Source organism: Chaetomium globosum, genomic scaffold, assembly GCF_000143365.1.
Source record: "Chaetomium globosum CBS 148.51 scaffold_5 genomic scaffold, whole genome shotgun sequence".
Classification (NCBI taxonomy): Eukaryota; Fungi; Ascomycota; class Sordariomycetes; order Sordariales; family Chaetomiaceae; genus Chaetomium; species Chaetomium globosum.
Window position 1 is genome coordinate 3026330 of NT_165980.1, and position 20717 is coordinate 3047046.

At 56.1% G+C, this 20717-nt stretch overlaps 6 protein-coding genes across 6 annotated transcripts; 3 read left to right on the forward strand and 3 right to left on the reverse strand.

The window, feature by feature from the left end:
- Positions 1–1633: 1633 nt before the first annotated feature.
- On the reverse strand, positions 1634–3617 carry CHGG_07837 (uncharacterized protein; the record flags this gene model as incomplete). Its single annotated transcript, XM_001225492.1, has 3 exons — positions 1634–2445; positions 2511–2926; positions 3271–3617. The coding sequence occupies 3 exons, from the start codon at positions 3615–3617 to the stop codon at positions 1634–1636; spliced, it is 1575 nt and encodes a 524-aa protein (XP_001225493.1).
- A 4484-nt stretch (positions 3618–8101) lies between these two features.
- On the reverse strand, positions 8102–10790 carry CHGG_07838 (uncharacterized protein; the record flags this gene model as incomplete). Its single annotated transcript, XM_001225493.1, has 2 exons — positions 8102–8872; positions 8922–10790. 2 exons carry the CDS (start codon positions 10788–10790, stop codon positions 8102–8104), a joined length of 2640 nt encoding a protein of 879 aa, XP_001225494.1.
- Positions 10791–11256: 466 nt separating this feature from the next.
- On the forward strand, positions 11257–11559 carry CHGG_07839 (uncharacterized protein; the record flags this gene model as incomplete). The annotated part of the gene is made up of 2 exons (XM_001225494.1): positions 11257–11294; positions 11361–11559. The coding sequence occupies 2 exons, from the start codon at positions 11257–11259 to the stop codon at positions 11557–11559; spliced, it is 237 nt and encodes a 78-aa protein (XP_001225495.1).
- Positions 11560–11862: 303 nt separating this feature from the next.
- CHGG_07840 (uncharacterized protein) lies at positions 11863–12588 on the forward strand (the record flags this gene model as incomplete). The annotated part of the gene is made up of 1 exon (XM_001225495.1): positions 11863–12588. One exon carries the CDS (start codon positions 11863–11865, stop codon positions 12586–12588), a length of 726 nt encoding a protein of 241 aa, XP_001225496.1.
- A 2727-nt stretch (positions 12589–15315) lies between these two features.
- CHGG_07841 (uncharacterized protein) lies at positions 15316–18391 on the forward strand (the record flags this gene model as incomplete). Its single annotated transcript, XM_001225496.1, has 3 exons — positions 15316–15683; positions 15772–17115; positions 17170–18391. 3 exons carry the CDS (start codon positions 15316–15318, stop codon positions 18389–18391), a joined length of 2934 nt encoding a protein of 977 aa, XP_001225497.1.
- Positions 18392–19504: 1113 nt separating this feature from the next.
- CHGG_07842 (GTP-binding protein ypt1) lies at positions 19505–20498 on the reverse strand (the record flags this gene model as incomplete). Its single annotated transcript, XM_001225497.1, has 5 exons — positions 19505–19705; positions 19765–19992; positions 20086–20133; positions 20185–20308; positions 20488–20498. 5 exons carry the CDS (start codon positions 20496–20498, stop codon positions 19505–19507), a joined length of 612 nt encoding a protein of 203 aa, XP_001225498.1.
- Positions 20499–20717: the final 219 nt, after the last annotated feature.

Consider the following 20717-nt stretch of genomic DNA (forward strand, 5'->3'; position numbering starts at 1 on the left):
GAGCATCGGCGGCCCGGCTCTTTTCAGGTAGGGCGGAGAATGCGATCCGGTCATGTCCTTCATCATAGCATCAAAGATGGCCTTTCTTTTTGGGCGTCGGCGACAACATTGTGGCCCCTTTCAACGGCGTTGAGGCCATTCTGGTGACAACGGAGACCATCCTAGCGTCAAAGAGGCATCCCTGCTGTTGACGGCGGTGATGATCTTGCGGACCCTTGCCAGTGAAGACTGACCGGCGGGCTGGCAGAACGGCAGTAACTGCTACGGTCGAGTTGGGAGTAGTGTAGGTGACCTCCGCGGCGAGGTGGCCGGTCGAGCGGAGAGCAGTGTAGGTACCTTCCGCTATCGCCGAGTTGGACACGTTGGACAACGCCGGCCTATTCACCTTCAGATCCCATATCACCGCCACTGCCGTGGAAGTCGACCCCCGCAGTCTCAAACCCCGACCTCGGCTTTCCCACCCACTCCCGCCGGCGTTTGCTTCTGCTTCTTCTTCTTCTTCTCCTTCTGGGGGGGTTGGGGTGGGGGTGAAGGGGGCGGTTGGGAAGAAGGAAAAAGAGGAGGACGGTAGCGTAGGGTTGGAAGTGGATGGGGGTGGTGATGTTGCGATGGGTGATACGGAGGTTGGTGGAGAGGGGCGGAGCGAAGAGCCACAGGAGACGACAATGCAGGAGCGGGCGAGTGATGAAAAGAACAAAAAGAAGAAGAAGAAGGATAAGAAAAAGAAGAAGGGAGTGGATGGGAAAGCCGAGGTCGGGGTTTGAGACTGCGGAGATAATGTTGATAGTGCATAATACTCGAACCACAACAATCGCGTTCTCTTGCGAGACAAGCTTGACTTCGATCAAACCGCAGTGATAAACCGCAACGCCAGCACCGAGAACCACAGTCTCTTTCCACGAGCATTGGCCCAGCCCTCGGATAACAATTGACAGCAGCGCATCCATCCTAAAACGCTATCGTACACACAAGACAACTATTTACACGCCGCGCAACCCACACCCCAAAGCAAAACGTAAATTACAGAACCATGGAGCCATTGCTACCTAAACTCAAGCACGAGTACATTATCCAGACACGAGGGCCGGAACGAACCCCAAAGTCATACTTCAGAAACCGCCAAATGAGACGCTTTTCCCGCCCGCTTGCCTTGGCATCCATGCAAGATAGTACCGCCGTCGACACAAACTCAAGCTCGACCAGAAACAAGATGATCATGGTACACGCGAGGTCAGACCCGACCAGACCCGGTCCCCTCGTCGCCTTTATATAGGAATGAATCTCCGGAAAACCCGGCCCAGATGCCCTCCCATGAAGATGGATACTGCCAACAAAAGTGAGGAAACCGACGTTGAAAATGAGAGAGCGCCGTGGACTACACTTCCGATTTACTCCGCCGTGGTCTTGTTGGAGTGACATGGAAGTGAAAATCCGGCGGCTGATTAGGTGGTAATAAATTCCCTATGGTCGGGAGCTGTCGTTGCCATGAAGCGAAATGATTTGGCCATAGAATTACAATGATAACAAGACAAATCGAAGAAAAGTGGCGGCGTAGTTCGTTTGAACACTGTTGAAAACACTGTTGGATGCTGCCCACCCCATGGGTAGCCAGTCGTCGTCGAGGACGTGTCTTTTACTGCAACCTCTTCCTCTTCCGGTCGTCATCTCCCCTGGGATCCTGTCCGTCTTCGTCCGCTCGCTCGGCCGTATCGGTCGGGTTGAGAATGTGGGCCATGCTGCCCCTCCGCGTAGGCGGCGCCGAGTGGTCCTTGACCATCAGGTTCCTGTTGTCGCTGCGGTTTGCTGAGTTCCATGACCAGCTCCCAAACGTGTCCACCGCAGGGGGGGGACCGCCGTTGGACAGATGCGGCAGAGGGGGCGTTGCCGGGCGCGAGTGGGGCTGCGAGGCTGGCTGGAGCGAATAATGAGAGAACGAATCGCGGATGCGCTGGTCGTCGCCGGGTGCGAGGCGGCTGGGCGACGACGGCCACTGGGACGACGGAGGGCCGGATGCAAACGGAGGCGGGTTCGGCTGCCACCCGTGAGCCCGAATGTCGGCCGACGTGTGCCGCCGCGCGAGGCTACCAGGGGGCAGCTCGACGTTTGCCAAGGGATGCGGTCCGGGCGGCGGCGGCGGCGGCGGCTGGACGCGGATCGATGATGGCGAGGATTGCGTGCTGTTACCGCCTATTGATCCATATGGGCGGCGGGTGCTGATCGACAGATTCGAAGGTACCGACGGGCGGTAGTAATTGGATTGCCGTGGCTGGGGAACCGCGAGATTGGATCTGCGGGGGTCGTCTTGGGGTAATTGCCGCGGCGACACGGGAGCGTTCTCCACGTTGGCGAAGTACGGGCGGGTACTGGCAAAGACGGGTTCCTGGGGCTGCTCCAGAGTGCGGAACACATCCATCTGCCGCTGGACATCCGACTGCAAGACCGACACTACCATCGGAGAAAATATTAGGCTATACTGGTACCACCAAACCTTGGAAACGGCCAACACTTACCGTCCCGATATATCGGGTTGTCGGGGCCGGGGGTAAGGGCCAGGACCGCGCGCGACAAGTCTTGGTTATATTGCAGCAAGCGGGCCACTGTGTCCATCATGACCTCGTGCTTGACTTGCATGAACTGGGCGTTCTCCTCATGGCGCTGCAGCCTCGCGCTCAGATCATAAAGGGTGTGCTCGATACTGCTCAGCTTCGGGTTCGACACTTCGTGCGTGGGCGGCACGGGTTCCGAGGGCGTCCCGGGTTGCGACGGCGGCGCCCGTGGGTTGTTGTACTCCCTGTGAACTAGCGCGTGGCGAGAGGCTCGGCGCCTGATCTCGCGCAACCCAATCATGTCTCCCCGCTTGAAGTTGCCGTTCCCATGCTTGAACTCCCACATGGTCGAGTCGGGGGTTCCGTGGGCAAAGACGTCACTCACTACCTAACCGTCAGCGGCAGTCTATTACCGCCAAACCAAGGGCGACACAATCTGCGAACTGTACCTTTATGAAACCCATACATGTTCAGTTGGCGTACAAACGACGAGATGTTGGTATGCTTAAAGTATTGCCTATCCTGCGTCAGAAATGGCCAGCGAGGCTAGAGATGGGGGGGAGTCTCCCTACGCAAGCACTTTGGAGAACTCATGCGACGGCTGAATGACGAAGCTGTCCGAGTTCGCCGTCCACGAGATTAAATGTTGTATCTTTTGGTCTTCCAGCATGCTATCACGAGGTTTAGCGGGCGATGGGCAGGTTGGGTCGGAGAGGAAGCGCACCTCCACAACTTGTGGATGAAGGCCGTCTGGACCTTCGGCTGGTGGACGGCCGGGGTTGTCACCGCTGGTGCTGGCATGGTGTTATCGTGGGACGGTTGTTCGTGCTGCGGAGCGGGTGGCTGCAGTCGGTCGTTGGTGGCCCCGTTGATCTTGACGTCGCGGTCCGGGCTCTTGGTGGCCGAGGCCGGGGCGGACGAGCCCGTCGGCGTCGTGATCTCCATGGGCTCCCCTGGTGATGGTGTAGACATTTGGATGGTCGGTGCGATGATAGGAATGGTCCTCGCACCCATTGACGATTCCGAGGTTTCGATGGGATGGATCCTCGCACTTTCAGTAGCAGCGGCCATCTGCCCTGTACATTGACGGACTCGGTCAGCAATGTGAACAGCGAGAGGGTGCAGAAAAAGCCAAAGACTTGGGGGGTGGGCCTGCAGGGACCGGGGCGGCGCATGCGCAGACTGCGCACTTTCTCGACGCCAATACAATGCCGGGCAACCAGAAGCAAGCAGCTTGCAAAAGGAATCGAAATGGCAGGCAAGCAAGCAACAACCAATTCTTGAACAAGACTCGGCAGAGGCCTACCTCATTGCTTCGCAATGCGCAGTTTCGTTAATTGCGCGCCGGTAAGTCGCGTTGATATGGCTAGTAAATGCCCGTGGGGGTTCGATGGCTTGTGTGCATTCGCTGTTCGTTCTCGTACACGTCGTCTCTCCTTTTCACAGGTTGGTTTCTTCGAGGCTGGAGGAAGAGCTCCCTGACGTTGTTGGCAGCCGTCGGCAGTCGGCACCACTCGGTTGTCGGCACGATGGGGTGATGCGTGTGTGCCTTGCAGTGTTCAATCTGGCCGATCCGGAATGTGACCGAAGCGTCGGAGAAGGGGGAGTGAATCTTAAGAATGCTTCTGGAGTGGAGCGAAGATGTTCTTCAGGATTTTGGTCCCGCTGCTGGGTGGCGCAAGGTAAGTCGGGGCTAAAGCAATGGAGACGGATAGAGGTTCTTGAAGTTGACTGATTGGTAGAGCTGCACAAGGGGCGATCCCGGGAGGTTGCTCGGAGGCTCCGACCAGGGGGTGTTTTGGTGCTTCCTGAAAGTGGCTTTCAGTTGGGGTTTGGTGGATACACAAGGGAGAATCGGGGAGACGATGCAAGTGATGATGGCAATGGAGGTTCTGTGGGAGAATGGTTGGGATAGAAAGTATGTCTGTACAAAGTATGGGAACACGTAGGTAACTTGATCGGATGCTTTGTGCGTGGAGAGCAACCAAAAAGGTATAAACATGCATTGGGATATATGTACTGGGTAGGTATTGAATCGCGCAGAAAGCGCTGCAATGGAAGCCTCCTGTCAAGGGTGTCACGGAAGGTTTCAATGGGGTGAGGGGCTGCAGCGCATTGCAGCTGTGGTATTAAAATGTCCGTGCAGGCTTCACGCCCCACTGTGATGCGGCCGTCGACAGGCGCGACCTGACTTGCCAGATCGCACGGTTGTCGTCTGGACGGCGGATGTGGCCCGGGCGTTTCGTCCCAAGATTTGGCTGAGCCTGAGCCGTGTTCGAGAAGGTTATTCATCCCACCCCTCACTGTGATTAAAATCTCCGAATCTGGGCGACCGGTGGTCTACACAACAGCGTCAAGCGAATCGTATTTGTAGAGGCCGGCCATTCGAGCGGCAAAGGGGAAAGGAAGTAACCAACTGTACGAAGTAACGGAAGAAGATCAAAACGTTGGCCGGGGGGACATGCCAGATTGGGGTAGTTTAATTGTTGGATCACTGCCCAAGCTCCGTGTCCTTCCCTTTTCACGGCGCCACATGGTGAAAAATGTTCGGGGTGGATGTCTCGCAGGCCCGAGAGAACCAATTGACATCGGACGACTTGGCACGGACTGTGTGAAATTCAAAAATACCTACCTTTACCTACCGAGAGATCAGAGATTCGCACAGCAAATATTCTGTTTGAAATTCGGTTAACATTAAGAATGATGCTCGCTGGCCTTGTTGGTTTGACACCCACGAACCCACATTCTCAGAATCCACATTGAGGTCTCAGCTAAGGTGGGCCCGGGAAGCGGGATAGTTAGCGGCGCGGTCTTGGCCGATACGGGCATGGTTCTGAATTTGGATACGGAGTGCGGATCTGGGGCCCGAGTCAGATTGGCTTTTTCAACGAAGCTAACATGGAGATCTTCCAGCCGCGGCCCTGTCGTACTTTGCCACACCTGGGGAAGGTTTGATCATGAAACACTCGGTCGGACATGAGAAGCTCTCGAATTGCCTCTAGAAGCCGAGATGCCGTGGCGGTATCTCCGCATCCATCCCTCCTTTGCCCCTCATATTCTTTACCCTGGCTCGGGCCTCGTGAACCTTGTCTCTCCCCTCTTGTTGCCGGGGCTGCCTCCGGCGCGAAGACACCATGACCCCCCGACCAGATGCAACGTGGAAAGGGAATGCAGGATTCGGCGTTATACATAGCCGGAGAGGTGAAAGCCGGACTGCTGGCGTTTCTATTCGAGCCATTGAATGGGTGAAGGGTTGAGCGCCGTTTTTGATACCTACAGTGCATTCAGGTATGAACCCCTTTGGAAGCGCGCGCTGCCATGTCATCCACGGCCTGGGGCTGTTGAAGCGCATCGAGATCTCCCAGTCGCCTGTCTGCATGCACTATTTTATTTGCACGTAATAGTCCTGTCGATCAGCCGGCACAAGCGACCACCTCCCCGCAAAAAGGACCCTCGAAGATATTGCATGGCTTGCATGGCTTCCAGGCCTGCCTGGAAGGCGGGAGGTACCTCGTTACCTAGGCGGCTCCTGCTCTGTCGGTCTGTACCCCAGAATATTCCAGGTCGTCCCTGCCGTCCATATCCTGGCACCCCATGGGGAAACCTACAAAATTACCTACCTCGGTACCTAATAGGAACGGAACGAATGGAAGTTGTCCCATAACACGGATTTACAAAATAATCGATTTACATTTGCTCTGTCTGATTGCTTTTAACTGATCCTTTTGCTCGATCTACTTTTTACTTTCCTCCAACTTGTTTCCTTTGTTAGAGGGCCCACTCTGCCGAACCTTGAATTTCAAATGATTACCTACCATTTTGCTCTTCCTGCATCCGACGACTGCTGGCGAACAAGGGTCCTGGCCTAACAAGCAGCAACATCAATCCAAAACAAGGCGAAAACACCTAGATTTTTGTCAGACAGCGCCAACTCCCAACAGATATCCTCGGTCAGCCGAAACATCCCAGCGCGGTTGAATTGGTCGAGCGGCACGGCCTTCCAGCAATGGCATCTCAACGGCAGCCGCATGTCAGGAACATGGCAGCATCGGACTCTTATTGGATAAGGGGCTCTTTGGTTGGGGCATCTTCCAACGGCACATGAGAGCTGAGGTTAGGACTTATACCCCTTTCTGCGGTTGCCGCGTGCGTGCATCATCTACTTCAGCTCTCGCGGGCAGAGTTATCCGTCCAACAACCAACCATTGGCGCGAAGACCTTTATCCGTTCCAGCTTCTGTCAACTGTTGGCCCAGTGCCGACAAGCTGCATCTTGTGACACGCACGCGAAGCTTCTCCGGCGCTTCCCTCCGGCCCGCCCCTGCTAGCTCCAGCCAAGCTTCATTCCTCCGCCTCTATTTTGGTACCGACACGCCATCTCGCGCGGCCGCCAGCTTACTGCAAGGGTCAGATGGATGAGAACATCGGTTCCGGGCGTGCGCGATGCGCATCTGAGAGAGGAGCAAGGCACACCGCACCATCACTGTGCGTCTGACGGACCCGAACTTGCCAGCCCATGTTTCACCCCTCCCTTCGATCGGCCAAAGCGCATGATCACCGATGTACAGGACGTGACGACTTCTCGGTTTTTCCATGTGGCCGCCTCCTTTTCTTGGCCATATCACGGACGCCGCTCCGGCTCCCGTCCCCTTGAGGTTTCATGTCTGCCGATGCGCCAAGCCAGCACACCGACGTTGTAAGGGTAAGCGTTCAGCCGGATGCAGATGCAACTGGTGCATGGCTCTGCGTTTAAACTACCCCCAGAGCCTTGTGTGAGTTACACCCAGCCCAGGCGAGGCAAGAAGGGATCCGCAGCTGTCGTGATTTCTGCGGTCTGCCGGTCTGCCTTGCCGGAATAGGTAGTGAGTTTCCAAAAGTGGTTTGTCAGTGGCTATCGAGGGTTGAATTGTGACGAGTCGCATCGAACAACTAGCTCGGGAGGTGATCTACCTGCTGGCTGCCAGTCTGGCGATACCGCCTTTCCTCCTATTCCTGTGTAACATAACATGTTTGGCATCCCCACAGATACCGACCGCGAACCATGATTATCACGCATAAGAAACCTGAACGGGGCCAGCTTAACTCCCCGGGTGCTAACAAAACGCACCGCCAAGTTTCTGTTTCAAAGATCTACGCTCTCCCACAACTGCCCGGAAACGCACAAACCTATACTATCCCCCCCCCATGAACTTAGTACGAGAAACCGGTAGTTGGTAAAAACCATGTTATAGGCGTCATGCTATCGCATCCGTGTGCCGGCGAGAAAACCGCTCATCATAAATGCCATTGTGGTCGTCCAAACTAAACGAAACACGGGACGTCTTGTATGTGCACCATCGCCACGGAACCAACCCAAAACCAGAAGCCCAGTTCAAACAAGTATATAGAACAAGAAAACACATGATTGCGGTCTCGTTAAACCATCGTTACAGCCCCACTCCCGTCTAACTCCCTCACCATCCAGACACTGATGGAACAAACAGGTAGGGCAGGGCATGTAGGTAAACAGGGCACCAACCAACCGGCCAGGCAATTAACCAACCCAAACAAAACCCCTCAACCAAACACATCCCCGTCCCCATCCCCCTCCTCCTCATCTTCACCCCCCAACTCCCCCAACTCCCTAATCTTCCCCCCCAACACCGCCCTTCCATACCGCTCCGCGACCTTCCCAGCGGCCTCCAACATCCTGCCGGAGCGATCGCGCATGAGCTGCACCATCTCGAGGGCGCGCATGCCGCGGTCCTCGCCGCTCTCGCGACACTCGACCGCCAGCATCTGCAGCAGCGCTTTGTCGACGTCCAGCTGCAGGCGCGCCAGCCGCGCCCGCTGCGACGCCGTGCCCCGTGATGTGGAGAGCTGGTCGGCGAGCTGGGCGCACTGCACGGACTTTTGCAGGTAGGTCTGCGTGAGGGCGAGGGTTTCCGCGTCGCCCGTGGCGGGGTCGTCGTCGTCGTCTTCGGGTTCTGGGGAGGACGGGGGTTCGTCGCCTGAGAGCATGTCCTCGTCGAAGTCGTCGCCGCGGTTTTTGGCGGTTTTTGTCTTTTTGTTTTTCTTGGGTGGAGGGGCTGAGACGAGCGGGATGGAGAACTCGAACTCGGAGAGCAGGGGGCGCGGGAAATAGGGGTATTGATCGCCGCCTTTGAGGATGATGCAGTGGAATTTGTTGTCGGCGACGGCGATGGGGAAGTAGGTTTCGTTTTTGCGTCCCGAGGCGAGTCGCGGGAGGAGCTTGGTGTCGAGGAGCGGGATCCAGGAGGCGCGGGATGGCTCGCGCCAGTGGAGAAGAGTTAGGAGTGTGCCCGTTGAATCGTAGATGCAGGGGTCCTGGGGATGTTAGTGAGGGGTGGGGAAAAGGGGAAGAGAGGTAACGTACCCCGCTGTCTGAGAAGAAGACGCTCTTGACAGTCGCTCCTTCAGGTAGTGCGACCGTGTCTTCATTTTGGCAGATCTCGTCCCGCTTGATGTTCTCAATGGTGTACAGCAACCGGCACATGCCATCCGCACCAACGGGGCCGTTGCCCATGGTCAGGACATAATCCCCCCAGCTCGCACACGAGACGGCGGGCGTGCTCTTGGGCCGGTACACCCGATAGGGAATACCAAAGAGCGTGTATATCCTTACATAATTCCCCGTTGTTGTGACAGTAATAAACCTATCGCTGAGCGACATGGCTAGGACCGCTTCGCCCTTGGGCAGCTCGATGCGCCAGTCGGTCCGCTGGGTCCAGGTCTCGTGCGGGCGATAGAAGAGCACCGCTGGAGCATCGTCTTTGGGCGGGCATGAAAACAGCGCGCCTTTCTCGTTCAGGCACGCCTGGTCGTAGAGAAAGGTGTCGGTAAAGTGGAAGTCCCTGTGAAACTCATGATCGTAAAACTCCACCGTAACCGTGTGGTGTGAGTCTTGATCCACTGTCCATATGAAGCCGATCAGGTTCAAACACAGGTACTTGCGGTTTCCACGCCAGGGGGTTGCACCAGGCTGGAAGGCCCGATGAACTTGTGGTTGGACAAAGTTCCCGCGTTTGCTAGGACGTTGCCCGAGAAGGTCATCATCAGCTGGGCGTTTTTGAGCCGCATTGAGCGTGTATCCTGCGCCATCATCGTCAACCACGAAACCGTCATCCTCGTCCCCAAAATTATCATCATCCAACAAGTCATCCAAACTGTCGATGGAACCCCGCCGAGGTCGAGAGGGCAGGTTCGCCCCATTGGGCTCTGGCCTCCTGTTGTTGGCGCCAATATCGGCGAGAGGATCATGGATAAAAGGGGCAGGCTGTTGGGGCAGCCTGAGCATTGAAGCAAACTGCTCCGAGATAAACTCCTCGCAGATGAAGACTTGACCGTCCAACGTGGTGAAAGAGGCCAAGTTCTTGGTTGGGTGCCAAGCAATGTCAACGACATTCGGGTACTCATATCTCGCGAGAACGGTCTGGTCCTTGGTGGACCAGATCAGCAGCTTTTTGTCCTTGCCCGCCGTCGCGAGCAGGGCGCCGTTTGGTGACCAGGCCACAGCAGTGATGTCCCCGTCATGCCCCTTGGAAAAGGCGCGCTGCTTCTCCCAGTCGTTCTTGGATACGACCTGAATATCCCTCGTTGGAGTCGGCACCGCAAATGCCCGCCCGTCGGGATGCCATGCCACCTTGCACGAGGCCTCTGACTCGGTCTCCATCCGGCCGATGATGCCGTCCACCTTGCGAATGAGCTCGGGGTGCTCCGCCGTCAGGGAGTAGACATAGACGACTCCATCGGTACACGACAGGGCTAGCATGCTGCCCTTGGGGTCGAACGACAGGTGCTTGGTCGGCTTGCCATGCTCCTTCAATGTGAGCAGCTGGGTGTTGTCTTGAATGCCGACCAGCTTGACGGTCAGCTCGTCACTGGCCACGGCGCACCACTTGTTATCGGGCGAGATGGCGACATCGCGGACGGGCATGGAGGTGCGAAGCAGAAACTTGTCGAACATGCTCGTGGCATTCGGAGTGGCGGCGAGAATGTAATAGCTGACAGTGCCATCTTCGGCTCCGGCGATGAAGAAGGTGTTACTCGCGGACACGGCTAGGTTCTGTTCCTGGCAGTCATCGATGTTGTCGGGTTCGCCATCGGAGCCCGTCTTGTAGACACGAATGAGATTATTGGAGCCAACTGTGACCAGCTTAGTACCGTCGGGGGTATATGCGCAACGTGTAATCCCCTGTGTGTGCGCTGGCCTTGCCCGTGGCCGCGAGGAGATAAAGGATGTCATGCTGTTGTTTGGAGCTCAGTTTCGAACTCCAAGCACCCGATCCTTTGGCGAGTAAGTTCCAGCCCTCTCAGATATAATTTTGGTGTGGTGGATATTATTACGTCTGGGGCGGTGAAGTGGTGCTGTTGAAGTGTGGGGATGTACATAACGTGGTGTTGAAAGGAGACGCGTCGACCCGCGTTTCCATTTAGTTTTCGCGTCCGAGCCCCACCATAGGTTCAGCCATGCCCTTGTAAGTGGCCCGCCAGCTGCCATCGCCTGGCCACTTCGATTGCTTTCCATCAGGCACTTAGGTAGGTAGGTAGACAACTTAAAGACCGGGCTCACTCATCAACAACTCGAGGCAGCAGCAAAGATACTTGGTTTTTGCCAGGCAGCGAAGAATTGAAGAGGTATATTAATCTCCTCGGTGATAGATATTTTACAGACAAGTTTTGGGCACAACAGCTTCCAAACAGCTTGCAAAATGCAATCCGTTAACCCCGAGCACTTTTTCAAGACTAAGTGAGTTGAAAAAGGGGTAACCAACATATTAATGTCCTGGCAACCCCCGAGCTAATTATCTTACAGCGCCGCTCAGGAGAAGAGGCACCGGCGGGCAGCCAAAGCCGGGAACAAATATGGCAACCCAATTTCTCTAAAATCCAAGATTTTAGCCGCAGTACCAGATCCCAGATCTCCTTCATCGGCCATCTTGGTTGCTGAGTCGGCTGGTGCTGTGCGGCTAGTCAAGCTTAACGTAGTATGCCTAACAGACTATGGAAAATAAGATCAAAAAAATAAAATCGGTGTTCTAATATTTTTCCAGGAGCTCCGAGGACACCAAGACGGCTTACCGCGGCCCAACTGCTCCAGTCTGCTCTGTCGCTGTCGGCGGCCCCAACTCCGGGAACCCTTCTTTCGCCCGGATCGTGGGACAAGAACATCCTGGGTCTTGGGGATCTGGGTCTCTAAAGCCCCCCGGGCGTAAATATTGTCGGCCAACACAAGACTTTTGTCAAACCCGTCGTGTGTGCCGACGGGTCGGGGGCAAGGTACATCCCTGATAACCGTTGCCGCCGACAAGAAGATCATGGTCTGGGACATTTCCACAGGAGCCAGGTTGCATACTCTGCAGGACAGCGAGGTAAACATGCTCAGCCTGCAGGACCTGGTCGTCGACCATGCGTCTTCCACCGAGGGCGAGATCAGTCTCATCAGCGCCAGCAGCGACCCGCACATCCGCCGGTGGAAGATCCGGCTCGACGGGTGGGAGCAGCTTGCTGAAACGTCCCCCGACGCCCCAGGCACGGACCGCCGGACTATTCTGGAACACGAGACGACCGTCTACAAGCTCGCGCTCGACCGCGACAGCGACGAGGTTGATCTCTGGACGTCGAGCGGCGACGGCACTGCGAAGTGTCTGTCGAGGATGAGGAACTTCACCTGCGAGGACACCTTTCACCACGGAGACCACGTGCGTGCTGTGGCGGTTACGGAGAAGTGGGTGATCACGGCTGGCAGGGACGAGGACATCAAGTTCTGGGACCGGACGTCGGGCAAGCTCTATTGCTCCCTTGTGGGACACTACGACGAGGTCACAGAACTGGTCGTGCTCAGGGGCCCGAGCGGGTCGGGCGACCGGGTCTGCAGCGTGAGCATTGACGGTACAGTCCGGACATGGCCTCTGGAGAAGGCCGGCTTGGACGCCGCGTTGGAGGAGCAGAAGAAGCCCGCTGAGGAAGGTCAGAAGGAGGTCGGTGGTGAGGGCCTGCTAAGCGCCGAAGAGGAAGCCGAGCTTGCCGCCCTCATGGAGTAAATTGAGGAAGCCCGGAGAGCCATTTCATGATGTGGTTGAGCCCCCACTGTTACACACGTGATATTCTAGCTTCCAAGGCGCCACCGAACGCTGATTCAGTTTGATTATCAGGACTGGCGATCGGCTGCAAGCGTCCGGCTGGTTCCACGGGACTTCGCCGCGTAGGGGAGGCAAATCCGATAACCAGGGATCATGGGTTGCCCGCAGATGATGGCTGGGTCGCGGCAAGAAATCCCCACAGTGAGACGATGATTGGGAATACAGCGAGCCAAGTGGTCGTCTTTGTCTCGGGAAGCTTGATCCTGCAGGCGCAAGGTTCCAGATGGCGGAGCAAGATCTAAACGCACGCCAGACCTGCTCACCTGCTAATTGAATGAAACGCATCATTAGTTGATACTATGCAGGGTAGTCGGGTAACTGCAGCCGAGCGCCGGAGCAAAGAAAGTTGAGATTGCAGATATCTCCCCGCGGATCGGCGTGGGGACAAGGTCAAAAGAAGAAAGAACAGCAAACCCACAAATCCAACCATTCAGCCCTCGGCTATGACCGAACGCCTTTCTGCCAACCGATCAAGTGTGATTTTTGCGAGATGTGACTTGGACTTTCCCATGCGGTTTTGTGGCGAGAGACGCAGAAAATAGCATGTCCTTCGACTTATCTTGCCAACAGTCCATAACAGAGTTGCATCAGACTGTAGTTTTCGCGGTAGTTGGGACGGGAGGCGCCTGTTGGCGTCGAGGCGGTCGGGAAACATGGCCCGTCCGTGGTGGGGCAGCGAGATGACATCCTGGCCGCCGATTCCGATTCTGCGTTTCCTTCGTAGCGGGGCTCTGTTGTTGTCAAGATGGTCGCACATCCGGATATCCATTACTCGCTACCTACCTTAGGTAGGTAGGTATTTAGCTACACAGCACCCAGGTAAGTATTTCCACCATGCAAAAAAAATCTAAAAAAAAAAAAAATCTGTGGTTCTGTTGAATCAACTCCGAGACAATACGGCTTTGGCATCCAAGACCAGACGAGCAAATTTGGATGAAAGGCGACAAGTCACTATTTTTACATGATCCCATCCCAGATCGGGAGATGCCCGGTCATTTTCCAGGCGTGAGAGGATCCCCCAGCATCCAACCCGGCTAACCCCACAGCCTGACGCACGTCCCTTACCTTGAGCGGATTAGCGTCCTGCACAACAGATCATTCAAGAGATGGAGTTTCAGGTTCACGACCTCCGATTGCAACTGCCAACGCGCCCAATATTTGCAGAGCCTTGTTGGCACTTTGTCCACAGTTCAGGCGCAGTCGCCTGGGGCGGAACATTATCAACACGCAACCCGTACGGCTGCCAACGCCTTAAGTTGCCTGCAGAGATCAGCAACCTGCATGACCGACCTCGCTTCCCCATGCAAGACCTTATGTACAACAATGGCACTGTTAGGTAGTTTGGCCGTGGGGGCGGCGCAGGGCCGACGTGCAGCTGAAAAGGTTCTGCTCCATTTGTTGCGTCCGGCAACGTGCGTAAACGAGCCTAACGGATGCCTTTACATGGCACACCGTCCCGGTATCTCACCTGGCCGGGGCCTTGCACAGTGGCCGTTGGTGTGCACACCAGGCGCTTACGCACAGCATTCCCCAAGTTTTGGTTCCTCACATCGCACAACTCCGTTTCAAGGTCGGGATGGCCAATCACTGGACTGATTATCTTGGTGGCTGTCCTGCTGGTATCCGGGAGAGTTCCCGGCTGTTCGAAAGATGCAACATCTTTTGCATTCTTTCCGGGAAAAAAAAGAGAGAGAAAACAATTTACATGGCAATTCCGGGAAACAGAGAGGACGGCATGGATGAAAGAAAATATCCCCCATGCCACCCCACCCCCTCCTCCCTCCTCAGTTCGGGCAGAGGTGCAGTCACAGTCAGTGCAGTGCAGTTGAGCATCTCTGGTTCGATCCGCCCGCTCCTTCCCTTTTACCTGGTACCGATTACCGTCCGTACCTTTACTCTATTTTCTCACTTGCAGCCTGAGCCCGAAGAAAGGCAAAAGAAGGCCCGGAATCGGACAACCATAACCCAAGTTCCATGGCCCAAAGATCCCCCCTCCTTCCTACCCCACCACACCATCCCATGTCTTGTCCTGTTCTTTGGGTCTTTCACTAACTGCCCCTGGACTTTTACTGGTCTTTCAACCCACTTTCCCATTTGTTTGCTCCGCGCAACAAGGCGGCGCATGTGTGATGGGCTGAGTTGTTGGGTCGACTTTTAGACTCACACACTTCCCAATCCGGGTAGCACACAGCATGCACCCAGGCTAGATGCAGGTCTCTCATCCGAAGCCCTCCCTCTCCTTGTCACTTCTCACCTTCTCGCTTTCTCTTCCCCCATTACCCATGGCCTTCATGCAAGCCACCCCCTCGCGTTCTTGGTCCCTCGAGGATTCGACCTAGCCCATGTTTGGTCGATCTCGATTTCTTTTTTCGAAGCCACTCGCTGTCGACTGCAAGACCGTTGGTCCGTTGGTTGCGCCGCCCGGGAACTGTTTCGCAAACATCGCAAACCTCACACGGACATCGGCAGGACCGTCCGGGGGCCTTTCTTCTTTTCTAATATTCTAGAAATCCCCACACGTCCCTCACACCAGCTTCGCTTGCTTCGTTGGTTCCAGCAAAGGAGCGTGGCGGTGGCGATCTCGAGCCTCCCGCTTGTTGAAGAACGGCCGTTGATTCTGGATTCAGCATGGCCGTGCCGATCCCACAACGGCGCCCCGGGCATATCGTTGCCTTGGAGGGTCCCTCGGAGCTCGTGTCGACTCAATTGCGTCTTCTCCCGGCCTCCCCCCAGATCCTCGTCCTTCCAAGTCTTCAAAATTACTTGAAGGACCTCGAGCCGGACACACCTTTCGACCCACGGGAGCTCATCCGCCGTTATCGCACTGCTTCCCTGAATCGACACACAGAGGCCTTGGAGTTCTTGAGGCCTTCGGCATCAACAGGCGAGAAGCGACTTGTCTTCCTGCACGGGGGCACCATGTCGGCCCAGGTGTCATGTCTCTCGACCATCATGGAGCATGAGCCGGATGGCGATATCGAAGAAGCTCATGCCACGTTCGTCCGGCTGGCGAGCATTGGAGCTGCCAGGTTATCGTCAGCGAGGCTCTCGGATTATGAATGCCGGGGACTCACCCTCGGAAAGTGTGGCGATGGACGACGATTTTGAGCCGACCATACTCGATCGAGCGCCGAGTCGACGGTACGAATGGGGCGGATACATGAACGACGCCGGCGGCGACTCTTTCGAGGACCGTATCATCCGCGCCATGAGAGCTGCAGACGCACTGGACAAAGAGACCGAGTTTCTCCAGCCGCTCACGCCAGACATGGATCTCACAGTTAAGCTAGTCGATATCCCACCGTCCAAAAAGCGGCTGAGCTCAACCGTTGCCGAGTCTTCCGAAATTCTTCGGGGGCCCAGACCGCCTTCACCAAGCGACGGCCAGACGAGACTTTACGAGGACCCGGCTCCTCGTGTCTCACTCGACGCCACAGCGGCGCCTCGCAAGCCGCCGCTGAGGATCCACATCCCGTCCTCGCCGATAGCCTGGGCTGGTGATGCGGCACTTGGCGGCAACCGGTCCAATGTCTACCACCCACAGGGTCAGGTACCCGGGGTTCTATCTCACAAAAGATCACGGACCGCCGAGTCGAACTTGTCGCCGAAGCAACAGCCGACTGGCCATAACAACACTCAAGAGGATGTGGTTGTGTCGGAGTTGCCAAATGACCAATTGCCTCCCAATGGGGATGGAAATTCAAATGAACCACCCACCTCTCGACCACCTGACACAATAGAGCAGCAGCCTTTCGAGTCGGTGTTACCACTTTTGGAGGATCTCGTCGTCTTCTTCACCCCCGAGACGCCCGACAAACTGCAGAACTTTGTTTTTAGACGTCTAAGTGAAGGGTATAAGACACCTCGCCAATCAATATCGGTATCGGGGCCTTTGGTGCCCCATTATGATGCTTTCCAAGGCACAAGCCACCTGGCAATAGGCGATGGTCAAGATGCGAGCCAAGGTCAACCAGAGGACGGCGATGCTGGCGCAGTCGTGCCCTGGACGCGAAAAGACTTGGTTCATGGCCTCCCCACCCCGAATCACTCTCCAAACCCGCTAGATGCCTCGTCTGTAGCCACGCCGCTGATGGACACGAGGTTCTACAGTATCAGCGTTGGGCAGGAGACGGCAGCTTCCATACAGAACTTTTTGCGGTCGTTCCTCGGCTCCCAGTTCCCGTTACAAGACCGGCGTTTTTCGGCCGCCGATGGCGCCGACTTCCCAGCGGAAACTGGCCTGTGGAGGGCTTTGGAGTGCGACGGACAGGCCGAGCCTAATGATGGCGAGAGAAGGCTCGACTTGATCATGGCCGTTGGGTCCGAGAGTGGGGTGACCAAAAACCGTCTATCAGAGATCATCGGGCAAATCGAGAAACTGGGGTTCAAGACGAGCGGGCTGTCGCGAAGCGGGCGATTAGATATTAGGTACGTAACCGAAGCTCCAGGTTGATTGAAGAGAGCAGGTGCTAACGCAGACAGATATCTTATCGCCAACGCGATGCAGGCGTTTACCGCCCAGCCTCTCACCAAACAGACCCAAAGCAATCCCTTTGCCGACCGCGCTCTGCTCGCCGCGCTGATCATCCCTCACCTCGAAACGTACCTGGCCACTCACCCGGATGTGCGCTTCCTGCTCATTGAGTATCCTTCCGAGCATCTCCCGACCGTCCTGGCCCTCCAGACGCTCATTGGGACAGAGATGATGAAGGTCGTGGGCATCATCGACGGTGATGTCTCGACCCCGGTGCAGCAGTCTCTGTCGGCACCGGACACAAACCGCCGTTCGAGCGAGGGCTTCCGGTCTCTCAACCGTCGGGGGTCGCGCAAGTCCGGCGCCTTCGTCGGGCCCTGCTCCTTTTCTAAGGCCAATTTTCTCCTCGCTTCGTCCGCTACCGGATTTGAGACTGCGGCGTTCGTCGCTGCGATCCGCGAGAGTTTGATCTCCATATCGGATTATTACATGCCAGAACGCCCGCTCTATAAGCACCCCGAACCGCAATCCCCGCCGAGAAAGAGCCGTCCGAGTCTTTCAGTTAGCACTGAGTCGGCCGACGTGAAACCGCACTCGGAGAAAGCCCCCCTGGTATCCACGTCAACCCTCATCACCCCGCCATCTTCTCCGACCGAATCATCGTCGACGCCAGCGCACCCACCTCATCACGTCAACCCGCGAAGCATTCCCCCACGGTCCTCGTCCTCGGCAACAGCGTCGCCGCCTGGCCGGGGGCGTCGCTCCACTCGGGCTTCCTTCACCGATGATTTCTCAAGCAGTGGCCGCGTGCAATGGGGAGAGGTCAACTACGACACTCCCCCTGTCCCCCCTTTGCCCGCTGCACACGCCACCACAAACCAGACCATCGCGAAGACTACATACAGCTCCCGCCATCAAAAGAAGCACTCGGATCCCCTCTCGCCGCGTGGCATCGCCCCGCCATCAGCTTTGACACTACCACCCACATCGACGGCGGTATCCAACGGCGGCCAGGCAGATAACGAATCCATCGAGCCCTCAGAGTCCCCACCCGAATATACCGCTGCTGCTCCTGTTGCCGTCAACCACAATGATGATGAGGATTACTACAGTGATGACTCGGAGCCAGACCCGGAAGAGCGCCGGCTGATGCCGCTGTACCTCCGGCGACGCGAGGAGATTGAGAGGGGGCGGAGTAGCAAGGCTATGCGGTGGTTGGGCCTGGTGTAAAGATTGATTTCGTCTGAGTGGAGTGTGGTGGTGGTCAGGGTGGCTTTTCTTCAACTCTTATCTTTTGACAGTTAGCTGGGTGGTGGATGTAAGATACCTTGGACCGTGATTAAAAAGGATGTGGAGGCTAGTTACGGAGTTTGGTTCGGGAGTTAGCTGAGAGCTGCCTTGCTCTTTCGTTTGTTTTTGTTTCTGGTTGTTCTCTCGTTTCCATTTTCTTTTTTGTCTCTTTTTCCACTTCTTGTCTGTGATACCACCACCAGATTAGAGATAGCTTAGCGACGGAGTGGGATTAATGGGATCAGGATCTTGTGCATCACTTGGGCCATTGCTGTGTTGCATTGTGTTTCGTAGATTGTGTTTTGTAGACATGTCTTGTATCACCGGTTTATCACTTGTCACGTCACAGCATCGTGGACAGCAAAAGGAAACTGATAGGCCCTCATATTTCCTTCCAGGCGGCGAGAGAGCTATAGCAGCGATGCGAGGGCTGAAGATGCGATAGCTCCGGTGGATGACCAAGCTCAGTCTGCCCTTGCCACCATGACAAATGTCTTCTGACCTAGCCGTCTAGCATTAGCTCGCCATCCTCAGACTAGGCACAACACCAGTCTAGTTCACAAACACAGTGTACCAATAAACAAAACAGAACAAGACCCAGTTATGACCAAGACGAGAAAATACACAGACGCGAGTTGTAAGTAGTAAATAGTAAGGCAGCGGTGGTGGTAGTAGCGGTAAAGGAAAATCAACAACTCCTGCTCTGGCCCAGTCTGTCGTGGTCCGTTTTTGGGAACACCTGGGCCCTTCCTCCGCCTGCTCCGTTCCCTCTGGCGAGGGGAGTCCGGCTCGAAACACGAAATGTCCGAGCTCCGGTTTCCGGAACCCCGCTCTCAAAAAAGGACTACGCGGGAATGAGAGACCCAAAGCGAATGGAAACTGACCGCCAGCGCATCCAAAGGACAGCCCTCCTTCCTCAGACCAGCCCCTCTTGCAGATCTAACCACGCCCCCCATGGTGCCCGAAAAACCCATCCGATGCAAGAAACCGTAAACACCCAAGCGCAGCAGCAGTAGCAACACCAAATGGCGCAGTGGACCGACCAGCCGTCGCTTAGCAGCAGCCGTTGTTGTTGTTGCTAGAAACACCTTGGCCGGGCGCGACATTGACATTAGCTTTCGTGTTGTTAGTCGCGATGCTGCTGCCCATGCGCTCCTTGATCTGGCGGGCCATGGTCAAGAAGGCCTGCTCAACGTTGCTGGCGTTCTTGGCCGACGTCTCAAGGAAGGGGATGCCGAGGCTGTCGGCGAATTCCTGGGCGGGGTCAGTTCCGTCAACAAACTCTCACATGGCGGGTGCGGTGCGGGGTGTACCTTTGCGACTGTGTACTCGACAACCTTCTTGTCCGCCATATCGCTCTTGTTTCCTACGAGCAGCTTGTTGACGCCCTCGGTGGCGTACCTGTCAATCTCCTGCAGCCACTGCTTGACGTTGTTGAAGCTGTCCATGTCGGTGACGTCGTAGACGACGCAGATGCCGTGGGCGCCGCGGTAGTAGGACGATGTGATGGTGCGGAAACGTTCCTGGCCGGCCGTGTCCCACTGTGGTCAAGTCAGCGGGCGGGTTCTTTCCTTCTCCCCTTACGTCATGCCTGGGCGGGGTTGGGAAAAGGGTATTGGGCGAGGTATGCGTACGATTTGTAGCTTCACCGTCTTGCCGTCGAGCTCGATCGTCCGGATTTTCTGCGAGGGTCAGCCGCTGCAGCCTGACCGCTTTTCCTGACAGCCACATACGAAGTCGACACCGATGGTGGAGATGTAAGACTCTGTGTAGGTGTCATCGGCGAACCGCAGGAGCAGGCAAGACTTGCCGACACCCGAGTCACCGATGAGCAGCAGCTTGAAGAGGTAATCGTATCTGACACATTGTTTAGTAGTCGGCGCCGGATGGAAAGCGATATTTGGGTATCGCGAGGATGGGTAGAAACTGATCGAGGGGACCCTGAAGAAGAGCGAAAGTGTCAGCAGCCGCGGACAAAGGCAGAAGAAGCGGGCAGCGGGCGCCAGGCCGCACCGCAGAAGGCGGCGACGTACTACTCGGGATTCATGGTGGGCGATTTATCGTAGTGTTGCGTTGAGGATGTAGTGGTGGAGTCAGATGCGAATGGTTGTTGTTTGATGCAAGTGGAGAAAAGTAAAGGTGGGTTGTTTTGGTCGGAGTTTGATGATGAGGAAGGCTGGTCGGTTGTCGAAGAAGTGCAGTCGTCCATGGAAGGCTGCTGCGTCAGGGCGTCAGAACAATTGGTCCCAGACCCAGCTTGGCTCGG